At 40.9% G+C, this 12,666-nt stretch overlaps 1 protein-coding gene across 5 annotated transcripts in view; it reads left to right on the top strand.

Moving 5' to 3' along the window:
- Positions 1 to 12,666, top strand: part of LOC135558679 (ras GTPase-activating protein nGAP-like) — a 90,659-nt gene that overhangs the window by 11,590 nt on the left and 66,403 nt on the right. For 4 of the 5 annotated variants that reach the window (XM_064992702.1, XM_064992703.1, XM_064992704.1 and 1 more), the window contains exon 1: positions 10,905 to 11,687. The exons of the other annotated variant lie outside the window; for it this stretch is intronic. In XM_064992702.1, the coding sequence (XP_064848774.1) occupies positions 11,168 to 11,687 (520 nt within the window). In that variant the 5' untranslated portion in view covers positions 10,905 to 11,167. Of the gene's footprint in view, positions 1 to 10,904; positions 11,688 to 12,666 lie in introns of those variants that run through there. 5 annotated transcript variants of the gene reach the window in all.

The following is a 12,666-nucleotide window of genomic DNA, read 5'->3' as shown; positions in this document are numbered from 1 at the left end:
ACTTAAGAAGTGTCCATCAAGCCAAGCCAACTTGTGGGAGGTGCTTCAGGAAGCATGGGGTGAAATCTCTTCAGATTAGTTCAACAAATTGACAACTAGAATGGCAAATGTCTGCAAGGCTGTAATTGCTGCAAATGGAAGATTCTTTGACGAAAGCCAAGTTTGAAGGACACAATAATTATTTCAGATAAATCATTATTTATAACCATGTCAACATCTTGACTATATTTCCTATTCATTTTGCTACTCAGTTTATGTATGTTTTCATGGAAAACAAGGACATTTTCTAAGTGACCCCAAACCTTTGTACTGTAGTGTATTTTGAAACTTATTTCGAGCTGTTTTAAAAACGATATACTAGGCCTATGCGAGGAGAAAAGCATTGATCAAACCTCTTGCCTGCTGAATGAATATAACATGGACTACAAGTTTGAATGGCGAGAGCGACATGTAGCCTAGCTCTGGTGGGATGTGATTACATAGGCTAAATTGATACCTTGCTGCACTGATGCATTGCAAACGTAAAAAACAGGCAGAGAGAAATGAATGAATTGATTCACACAATGAACCCATAGACCTGTCAGCGTCAGTGTCAGTGGTAGTGTCCCAGGTAGATGGGTTTGATTTTTGCATCTGTTAACCAGTTTTGAATAAATAATTGACTGATTGCGACTCAATGATATTTCACAACTGGTGTGAACCTGCGTCATAAACAAGACATGTTCTCTTATTTTTTTTTCTTCCTCGTTATTTGGACAAAAATAATGGACTTGGTGAGAAAGGGCCTTTACTGAAAATGGGCCTTTTACAAGATGAAATCATGACCGGAGCGTTTGATTCTTATTAAAGAGAGAGTTCAGACAGGCTATTTTAGAGAACTTTCTGAATGGACATATAGGCCTATAGAGAGAATCAGTGAACTGACACGCACACCCACGTAAAAGGACCCATCAATCAAAGCCACCACAGTATGTCAGACATAAGCAAATATTTCTCCTTTCCTTAAAACATATTAAAAATCCTAGGCCTACCTTTGGCTTTCTGAAAGTAGGGTATAAGATAATAGACAAGCAAAGTATAAAGGGGAAACATCTCTATGTACATTTCATCTTCGTACTATCACAATCATTAAAATAGAAGCAAACACACACAACATATTCATATCCTATATATCGTTGATTAGGCTATACATTTAATGAAAGATTCCACATCAAATTATACCATGCCAGGTTGGACAGGATTGGTGCGTTGTCCATTTGACACATTAGTGCATTATAGGCTTCAGAGCCAGAACAACCTTGTTGACTGCTGTTGCATAATTAATGAATAGTCAGACATATCCACCCTTTTTTTAAAGACAGATTTATTTAATAGCAAGCAATGAAAATGTGTGTTGTATAAAAGAAAGTCCACATATCAAACCATTTAAAACTTTTTTTTTACTATGGTAAAACTGGCAATAAGGTGCCATAGCCAATAGGCTAGCACTTCTACACCCACATGCATCTAGCGGATTCGCTGCTCGAGCATCGAACGACAGTTAGAAAAAAGAGATGTAGACAGACTAAATTAACAAAACAATTGCTTATAATCCTGAGTAAACACTCACGCTATTAGTTCAAGTTTATCTTCCTGAAAATTAAGTAAATACAAATAAATAAATCAATGTAGGCCTATTTAAACGTTTTTTTATTTTCTTGGCGGTCTTCATCCATAACTGTCAGTTTTTCAATTACCATCACAGTCCTAATTGAATGTGTCAACAGTTGAGTACGTAGGTGAGATTTAGATTTGTTTGTTTTTTGGTCTGGAGTACTTGAGTTTTAGACTAGCCTAGCTATAGTGAATAGTCTGATTGTACTGTGGCGCATGGACAGCAGTAGCCCTGTCTCTGACTTCCAGCACTCTTAGGATGTTTGCCACTTCCCTTCTCTCCCCTGCCTGTTTCAAGTGACTTGCCGGAGCTGTGATGTAAGCAGACAACTCTGTGAATGACCTCAGTGGCCAGGATTCCAGAGCAACAGGCACCAGTGTTCGAACGTCACTGCGTTCCAATGCTGAAATACCTCTATAAAAATGCAGACTGGCTGATCCCAGTGTAACCATAAGCAAAGTAAACTATATTTTGAGTAAAGTCATTATAAAATAATTAAAAATGTAATAGCCTAGGTGACATTCTCGCTTAAGTTGGTTGACGGCTGAAGAACTGTGATTCTGGGGAATAATTGGACTTTTATGCTATTTAGCCATTTTTGTTAAATGAGTAGCTACCCTATGTGTTTAGCCCAGCGTTTCCCAAACTCGGTGCACGTTTTGGTTTTTACCCGAACACTACACAGCTGAATCAAATTATGAAAACGTAATGATTTGGGCAAAAACCAAAACGTCCACCCCTTGGGGTCCCAAGGACTGAGTTTGGCCACAGTGGAATGGGCAGAATGGCAAGGTATGGTAGAAACGATTATGCCTTTTAGTTCTTGCATGTGGACTGAGCTGCCAAATGTAGTTCTATTCAGGCTGAAAGACTGGTTGTCATGGCTGCCTCTCATAGGGCACTCAGGGTCACCGTAGCAGCTGTCTACAATTTCTTCAATTAGGCTAGTAAACACTCAGAACAAGAACAATTACAATTTCCAGTTATGGGAACACATGTTGTTAAAAGTAGCCTAGATTTCAGATTCTAGGCCTATGCGTTTAGTTTGTGTAACTCCATCCAATTGCCGTCCCTGAATCTCAAACAGCACCATATGGATTAGGATTAGTTAGTAAGGATTTGTGGTGCCCTGCCTAAATCCTTTGGAAAAAGTGCATTAACCAGAGAAAGGGTATTGCGCATAAGCCTATTAAAGGTTGACTGAAGACCGAGGAAAGGGTTTATCTGTTAGTAACTGATATTGACAGGAATATTCATCCATTCTCATATTCAATTCATCCAAGCCTCATTTGAGGAAGAACGTATAGGCTTTGAAGTGAATTACTACAATAACATCTAGCTGTAGTTTAGGCTTAATACAGATTTATTTTAGAATCCCTCTCTTCTAACAATGCATTGTTTTGTTATTTACCTCCCCAACTTATCGGTTTAAACAATGGTTTAAATCAAGGGAATGAAACTGAACTCGTAAACCAATCACATTTCTGCCAGCTTGTTGTCTGTAGTTTGTCCTCAGTAATTCACATGTTGTCCATAGAGGAGCTATTTGCCCATATGGCCTTCTGCTTTTACACAGAGTTGTATTCCTATTCATAGAAGACCAGTGGTCGATGAACTCCCTGAGTATGAATGCAGAAAAGGGCAGGTATCTACAGATCCTCCACCCTTTCCTTCGACACAGACTAGTTGGATGCAAGACAACATTCTGGGATTACAGGCGTTACCTGAAGACACAGGAAGTCCCCATCCTGTTTTTGATCTTATTCCAGGTCTTTGAAGGATAAGCTTAAATGTTTTGTCTTAGTTCTGATATCAAATGAACATAGCCTACAGTAAGTTGGCCTATACCTGGGCAGCATTGCACATTTCCGAGATAAATCCACCATTTGCTTCTGAATCACCTTTTCTTTGTCCTCCATCGGTGTCAATGCAAGTGAAAACTCAAAGGTTCCGGTTTGTCACACACCACACAGAGTGCTGTCTGCGTCAATGATAGATGTCATGTGGCTATGCGGGTGTAGGTCATTAGGGTTTGACTGAGGTAAAAATGTTATGAAAGATCCCTCTATGTAAAGCTGCAACGTGAGCAGTGTTTAGGGTGAAGTGTACCAGAGAAGCGTTAGTATCCCAGGATCTACCTAATCAAACTACTGCATGGAAGCCTCAATCCTTTGCCCTGATTCATCTCACAGTTCCAAAGGTGTTTGAAACAGACAGGAGAGATGAAATGGCTCTCGACCCGTTCATTCAATACAGCCTGTCATATAAATTAATCATCCAGTCAGTTATTACATTTTGTCTTTAACAATGACTGAATAACTGTCTACCCACATACACTCTCCATTCTGTGCATTCAATGCATTTAAATTAAAAACAACCTCCTGGTATCCTAGAACCTAAGCTGTCATATTGCTGCAATATGGATATACAATTGACATATATGATATTGGTATCACCTGCTGGTCAAAAGTAGTGCATTATAAAATGTATAGGGTGCCATACTGCCACTTGGGACCTGAGGTCTGCTAAGGTTGAATCAGGGTAGCATTTGACATGTTAGGCAATTAGCAGATGCTCGTATCCAGAGCGACTTAGTTAGTGAACTCATCTGAAGACGGCTAGGTGGGACAACCACATATCTCAGTCATACTAAAGTACTTTTTTCCTCAATCAAGTAGTTATCAGCAAAGTCACTGCTAGTAGGGCCACCACATAATATGTCACAAAATACATTTCTATCTAGGTCTACATTACCGTTCAAAAGTTTTAACATCTACTCATTCAAGGGTTTTTCTTTGATTCTACAATCAATCAATCACATTTATTCATAAAGCCCTTTTTACATCAGCCGATGTCACAAAGTGCTTATACAGAAACCCAACCTAAAACCCCAAACAGCAAGCAATGCAGATGTAGAAGCACGGTGGCTAGGAAAAACTCCCTAGAAATACAGGAACCTAGGAAGAAACCTAAAGAGGAACCTTCATTAGTGAAGACATCAAAACCATGAAATAACACACATGGAATCATGTAGTAACCAAAAAAAGTGTTAAACAAATCAAAATATATTTGGGTTTCTTCAAATTATTTCATTGAATTGAATCAAGATTGAATCCCCGAGCTGACAAGGTAGAAATCTGTCGTTCTGCCCCTGAACAAGGCAGTTAACCCACCGTTCCTAGACCGTCATTGAAAATAAGAACGTGTTCTTAACTGACTTGATCGTTAAATAAAGGTTAAAAAAAATGCTGACTACCGATATGTTAACTTGAAATCGGCCCTAATTAATCGGCCATTCCGATTAATCGGTTGACCTCTAATCCTACTACTGATGAAAGAAACTCATAGCTAAGAATCATCCACAATCTTTTCCACTACTTTGTGCATGTTTTGTTGAAGAAATTACAAGCCCAGGCACTGCTAAATATTATGACATGATATAATCCACCTGGAAATATTTCCCCTTTGTGAGTTATTTACGCTGACTGTTTCATTCTAAGCATAAAATTACTGATAATGTTTTTTCAATTGCACATCACCCCTCGGTGCTCTGCAAGGCGGAGGCTTGCCAAGAACGAGTGAGGCAGAAATAAATGGTTGTTGAAAATCCTGCTTAAGGGTCAGGAGTGCAGGGAAGGGTGGCTCAATTCAGTTTGTTCAGTAGCAGCAGGCAACTTGGCAACTGAAGCGCTTAAGGACATTTGGCAGTGTATTAGAGCACCATCTGATCGTATGGTAGGAGCCTGTTCAACAGGGCCAGGTGATATGCTGCAGACAGCCATAGAGGTTTTCTGATCAACTCAAATGTATTTATATAGCCCATCTTACATCAGCTGATATCTCAAAGTGCTGTACAGAAACCCAGCCTAAAACCCCAAACAGTGAGCAATGCAGGTGTAGAAGCAATAGATTCATATTGAATTGCGCGTGTGGGAGTCTGCCTTGTTTCTTTCAGCTTATTCACACACACCACCATACAGGGATGTATAAGCCTAGTCTCTACATGAAGGATTGGATCTGTCATCTTGTGACCTAATCTGTTTAGGGCTAGAGGATCCCTATCATCAAAAAATGTTATCAGTACCCTGTCCTTGTCAAGTCACCATCCCATTTGAAATACAAATTTGTCTGAACCTCTTATTTCTTTGTCCCCTCCTCCTGCCGCTCATTACAAATTGATGAATATAAAATTGTATTTGATAACATAATATAGTTCGAACATTTATTGGTAGACCGCTAATAGGCTAGATATGAATCTCACACCATGGTTGTGCTTCATTGTGAGGATAGAAACCCTCTAGGAGAGAGGAGACATGGTTCATTGGTCATCTTCAACAAAGGAGAGAAATGCTCTCTGAACTGGAAGATCAGTCCTCTCTCCATTGCCAAGCCAAGGTCAGTGCTGCAAAAGTTGTGCTATCTAGAAACAAGTGGCAAACACAGCTGAATAGCACCATAATGGGTTTGAAATGTGGTTTTTTTTTGTACAGAAGAGTGATTGGGAGATTAAGGGCTCGATTCAATCCGTATCGCAGAAGTTCAGCACTACAGCTTGATTATACATTTAAAGGCAATGATCCAGCGTTCCCGGGAAACGCTGCATATGTCAGCTCAATCTGAAATGACCTTTACATTTCAATTGCGCTATAGCACTGAACTTCCGCGACATGGATTGAATCGAGTCCTAAGCCTACGTCTAGCATTGTATGACCAACCACCTTACAGTTGCCCGGCAGAGCGGAGGAGGAAATGGAAAGTTCCCTGTTTTCATCCGTCCCACCCCAGCTTGCTGCATGTGGCAGCCATGCTGTCATGAGGGGGTTGGGATGGGGGACAGAGGCAGGATATCCCCTCCGAAACAAAACAAGAAACTAACCTGTGCTGTTCAAAAATAAATGTTTGTCTATTTCAGGCTTTTGTCCCCCTGGTGAGTGGAAAAACACATGGGTTAGGAACTAAGGCTGCTCATGTGTTAAGAGGATGACTTCAGCTAGTTTTGTGTACTGACTGAGTTGGTTTTCTCAGAACACTTTTTTATTTTGATTTGTTGTCCCTTCTGTGTAGGCTAGCTGTTGAATTCCAGTGGTGGGATAATCATTATACGCAACTATTTAGGGTTATTATAACAGCATCAAGCCATTTTTCCTCTCATGAAGGGAAATAATTGAACGACTCTTGGCTGGTTGTGGTGTCAAATACCATAACCCTGGAACATTGAACACTGCCAGACACAGTTCCCTAGTCGTTATAGTTCTGCCCGCCAGCTCCAGACAGAGGCTGTCTCCCAAATGGCAACCTATTTCCTTCTATAGAGCATTAAATAGGGAATAGGGTGCCATTTGGAACACAGACGCCGTAGTATTTTGAGGGGAACTTTTCAAGACCTTGTCCCCATAAACTTAGGGTCCTATAAAATCTTTTTTTTTTTTTCTGGTTTTGTTTTTCCAGGTTTCCGATTTATCATTCTGTCAGGTAGGTATAGGCTACTTTGTAGTTAAGGCATTCCCAAAACCCTTCCTAATTAAATGTTAACAACTACCAGAAGACAGTAGTCATACATTTGCATCATCGCTAACGCCTACACAAAGTGGTGGACAAACAGGGGCTTTCCTGTGCTGTTGCCTCTTCAGAAAGTTGAAAGAAAATACAAATCACTCACTGACGCATTTTGTCATGTCTTTTGATAATCTAAAGCAAATTTAATTAATTTTCAAATAAATTCAATACATTTAGTTGATTTACTACTAAGTTCAGTACATCTTTAAAATCTGTTTTAATGTCTGGATTCTGTGATTCCACATATTTTATAGGGCCCTGTAAACCCCCCCTCCTTCCTCACTTCATGGTCGGATTTATTGTCCTCTTAATGTCAAAGCGCTATTTTTAGATCAGGGGGATGTTCATGCTCTCTTATGTCCTGAGTCCAGTCCTGATTTCCGCCAGGACAGGGACAAATAAAGACGACAAAGTGGCCATTGGAAAAAGCCATTCCGGAGGCCCAATGTCATTTTTCCTGTGCTCGGGATCGGAGACATTATGTTCCCATACGTCACAGTGGCAGCAGCCAGAGCCTCCGGAAGACGAGTTATGGGACTGGAATAGTAAGTCAGTCTGTAACCGTTATCAGGCAACAACTGTCAACAGAACAGGTTGCTGTCTCTCACTAGAGATTCTCACGCTACCCCTCACGCTGACTCTCTCTCTCTCTCGCTTCCATTCTATTAACTTCCTGCCACTGCTCTTATACCCATTTTTAGAGGGGTTATTTTTATGCCTGCCATTGTCATTGCTCTGTGCTGTTGAGCATTGGAGGTGAGTGATTTCATATTCCAGGTGTTGGTAGTAATGAGGTTCGAATGTGTGCTGTCCAAACCAAAGGCCATCTGAACACATGCCATTACAGATATCTTGCTCGATTAGATATGTCTGGGGTGAGCTCTACTAACTTGAAAAGATGATGTGATGCTTCTTTGTGCTTACATTTTCACATCCTTTGCCAGCCTATGCAAATTGAGTGACTCTCCATGGAAACGAGTTCAACGTGAATAGAAGTGCTTGTAGCCTATGTGTAAGGGAAAGGCGGCTACCTAGTCAGTTGTACACCTTAATGCGTTCCACTGAAATGTGTGTTTTCCGCACTTAACCCAACCTCTCTGAATTGTGTGGGGGAGGGGGCTCCGTAATCGAAATCCACATCTTCGGCGCTCGGATAACGGTGGGTTAACGGCCTTGCTCAGGGGCAGAAGGACAGATATTTACCTTGTCAGCTCGGGAATTCGATCCAGCAACCTTTCTGTTACTGGCCCAATGCTCTAGGCTATTAGAAAGTGATTAGCTATTAAGGTAGGTGTTTGATGATCTCTAGGCCTATATATACACTGAGTGCACAAAGCATTATGCTCTTTCCATAACAGACTGACTAGGTGACCTCAAATCAAACTATTTGTCACATGCGCCATATACATCAAGTGTAGACCTTATCATGGAAGGCTTACTTACAAGCCCTTAACCAACAGTGCAGTTCAAGAAGAGTTTAAGAAAATGTTTACCAAATAAACTAAAGTACAAAAATAAGTAACACAATAACAAAACAATAAAGAGGCTATGTACAGGGGGTAACGAGTCAGTGTACGGGGTTACAGGTTAGTTGAGGTAATTTATACATACAGTGGGGCAAAAAAGTATTTAGTCAGCCACCAATTGTGCAAGTTCTCCCACTTAATTTTTTTTTAAAGGTATCTGTGACCAATCTGCATTCCCAGTCATGTGAAAATCCATAGATTAGGGACTGATTTCTTCATATGAACTGTAATTCAGTAAAATATTTTAAATTGTTCCATGTAGCATTTATATTTGTGTTCAGTATATATATTTACTTAGGAACATCGCTGCTTTGGTAGCAAAGGCCATGAATAAAATATCCCAAAAATACCAAACTGTTCTCAAGCTCATTCCACCTATATACTGTATATTTGCAGTCCTGTTGTTCAAAGCTGTTTCTACAGAATAGTCTCAGACCATCACTGTCAGGGAAGGAGGGGCTGTAACACCACAGGAGTCTCTGACAGAGAGGCTGCTGGGTCCTCCCCCCTCAAGTACACAGGAAGCAGTGATGAGGAAATTGTCCATCTCTTACCACTGACTCTTTAAATTCTCACATTCACACTTTGAACACATCCCTGGTGGGACTCCCCTGCTCTGCATCTTAGGCTTTTGGTTTCTCAGCACAGCAGTCAGCACTGACCTAGATGTGATGAATAATGGTGACTGTTGCTCAGCTTTGCCACCTGGCTACCGCCTTATTGCACGACACAAGCATGTGGGTCACATGGACTCCGTGCCCCGACCCTATTCCCTATATGGTGCACTCCTTTTGACAAGGGCACATAAGGCTCTGGTCAAAAGTAGTGCACAAAGGAAATAGTGAGCCATTTGAGACAGCCATGCTTTCTTGCTGTGGTGGTTTTCAAGTTGTGCTGGATCCTGCCATTCCTGCCCCTGATAGCGATGCGCACTCTAATAAGCCCTGATGTCCAAGGCAAAATGAGGTGCTATGGCCTGTAGCCAGCATAGCCCCCAGTGGGACAACTTTCCCATTTCCTCTCTGATCACAGAGGACTGGGGCCCAGCTAGGGCACTGCATTTAAGAGGACCCATGCATATTTATGACACCGTGCCATTCCGTAAGAGCAGCCTCCATGTTTTCTGAGGAAAATAAATACAATTATTTTATATTTTTTATTGTTTGACATAAACGACTGTAAAAACACCAGCAAATACATTTTGGAAATCTCTTCCAAAGTATTCCCACACATAATAGAGAGTAGTATGTGATCGTATACAAATGTAAGCAAGGTTTGGAATTATTATGTTTTAGTCAAATCTGATATCTGTTTGGGCTTCTTGCGGTCAATTTGCAGTCTAAAACTGTTTTGTAATTACGTTCCATCCTCCTGACCATCCGCTCAACAAGAAATCTGCCAATTTTTCTTTCAGTTAATTTTCAGGACCACTTCACTGTGGAGTTGCCAGTGCTACACTTTTCACTCTCAACTTGATGAGCATGTGGGTGTATGTGGTTCTTCAGCAGCCATTGACAGACTGTCCTCATCATGCATACTGTTATGTTCCCGGCGTTAATGGCACCCCCTCTGTGTGACGTGACAATCCATTAATTTTGTCTAAATTACTTACTAAGTCTGCTCTTCATTTTTTTTATTACTTAAATGTCAAAAGGCATGATAAGGTTTTTGTTCCAACTCTCAAGTGTTGCGTTTGTTATTTGCGCCAGACAACTGAAAACCCCTCTGGAGGTTTTCTTTACACTTACATGTTAAATGTGTGATGGACTCCAGTGAATGGCAGAAGAAAAACATTTTTAAATTACACAATTATTTTTTTTGTAGCACAGAGATTGCAGAAATATGTTGCTTATTTATGCTCTCTAGACTGTTGCGTTAATATTGTAAGTTACACAATGTACATTTTAATGACACATCCACTGATTGGAGAAATCTGGCCAAGCCCTTGAGTGTTTTGACGTCTATGAACAGTTCATATGAGTATCATGGGGCCGTAATGACGATAAACAAACAGACCGGGCTAAAAAAATAAATAATCGCAACTGTTTATACGGAAAACCACAACCTGAGGCCTACAGTATAGTAGCATCTGATTGGGCAGGCCTTAAGGAAGCTTACTTATACGTCTGACACCCCACTTCCTCCCAGGAAGGCCACTATCAAGCCAGTGAGCAAGATACTGAACTCGCAGACCTTCGACTTATTACTCAACTATAGTTGGAGTGGAACCTGTGGTCTACCTTTTTATTAAAGAGATTTTCTACTCAAGGGTTTGGCGCATTACTACTACTCAAAGAAATGGTCGCTGTTGTAAGTTAAAAGATCTCACAGCTGTCAACCAACCATCAGGTTGAGCAGCCATTCGCTGGCTTTAATCTGTATTTTTGCTCACGCAAGATTTGATCTACTGACTCATTGTTTGGATTTGATAATGAGTCTACCGAGAGAGTTTCCAGACCACAGCAGACATTTAAGTCAGAGACCTACTCAGTCTCAATTTGGCATGGATAGTTCTTACCATTGGCACCATTACAGAAAACCCTGGCCGTCGCAGCTTTCCCAGGCCACTCCAGAGAAGTCACTGGACGGTTACGACTGGAGGACTTCTGCCAGGTTGGATAGTAGAGATCACAGTGCACTGGAACCTATCCACTTCAGGGTGTTGAGTCTCCCCGGAAGGATGACCACCTCCAGCAGTACTACTGGACCCGCGGAGCAGCACAGTGGACAGGAGAGGCTGCGGTCACTGCGCTCCCTGATTCCCTACCACAGGTCTGTATCAGAGCCAGGGGCTGGCAGCAGTACAGACAAGACTGCAGTCAGGAAGGGGCTCTCAGACGGGGAGGATCAAAATGGCCCCTTTGTCCACGGCCTGTTCTCCTCTGTATCGCGGAGGATCAGTAGGATTCTCAACATCAAGGATGAGCCTGACCCTGAGAACCAAGTGCCTGGTAGGAGAGCGCTCCATCTCTCTCTCTGTGCGTGTGTGCGTGTGTGCAAGAGGGTAAGAGACCTTCCTTCTGAAGGCGCATCTCATTTGAGTTTACTCTACAGTTTATTTTGAGTGGTGTGTTTTATTTATTAAGTCCAATACATTACATGAGTAACATGTAACAAAATGATTAGATGACCTAAAGTGTTTAAAAGGGTTTGCACTTATTTTGAAATTGAAATAGCCTAACTGCTGCACCAAGTAAGGCTGCACAATTAATCAAATTCACATTGAAATCACAATGTTGACATTGTCAGTATCCATATTGCAAGCGATCTATATCGCACGCAATATTTTTGAAACGCCACCCACTGCGTGTAACGTCCGTTTTCATAATTATAGTTTTCTTCTCTTGCAGCTGCTTCCCACACAACTCCCGCCCCGTCACTCAAGTGGCGCAGTTCCTCCTCTCTGTCATATCCTCTTTACATTCGGAAAGTATTCAGACTCCTTCCCTTATTTCACATTTTGTTACGTTACAGCCTTATTCTAAAATGGAGTAAATATGCATTTAAAAAAATCATCAATCGACACAATACCCCATAATAACAAAGGGAGACAGGTTTTTAGAAATGTTGGCAAATTTATAAAAAATAATCGAAATAACTTATTTACAGTTGAAGTCAGAAGTTTACATACACCTTAGCCAAATACATTTAAACTAAGTTTTTCACAATTCCTGACATTTAATATTGGTAAAAATACCCTGTCTTAGGTCAGTTAGGATCACCACTTTATTTTAAGAATGTGAAATGTCAGAATAATAGTATAGAGGGATTTATTTCAGCTTTTATTTCATCACATTCCCAGTGGGTCAGAAGTTTACATACACTCAATTAGTATTTGGTAGCATTTGCCTTTAAATTGTATAACTTGGGTCAAACGTTTCGGGTAGCCTTCCACAAGCTTCCCACAATAAGTTGGGTGAATTTTGGCCC

Source organism: Oncorhynchus masou, chromosome 17 (genome assembly GCF_036934945.1).
Source record: "Oncorhynchus masou masou isolate Uvic2021 chromosome 17, UVic_Omas_1.1, whole genome shotgun sequence".
In the NCBI taxonomy this organism is placed as follows: domain Eukaryota; kingdom Metazoa; phylum Chordata; class Actinopteri; order Salmoniformes; family Salmonidae; genus Oncorhynchus; species Oncorhynchus masou.
This window is presented reverse-complemented; position numbering and strand designations above follow the sequence as displayed.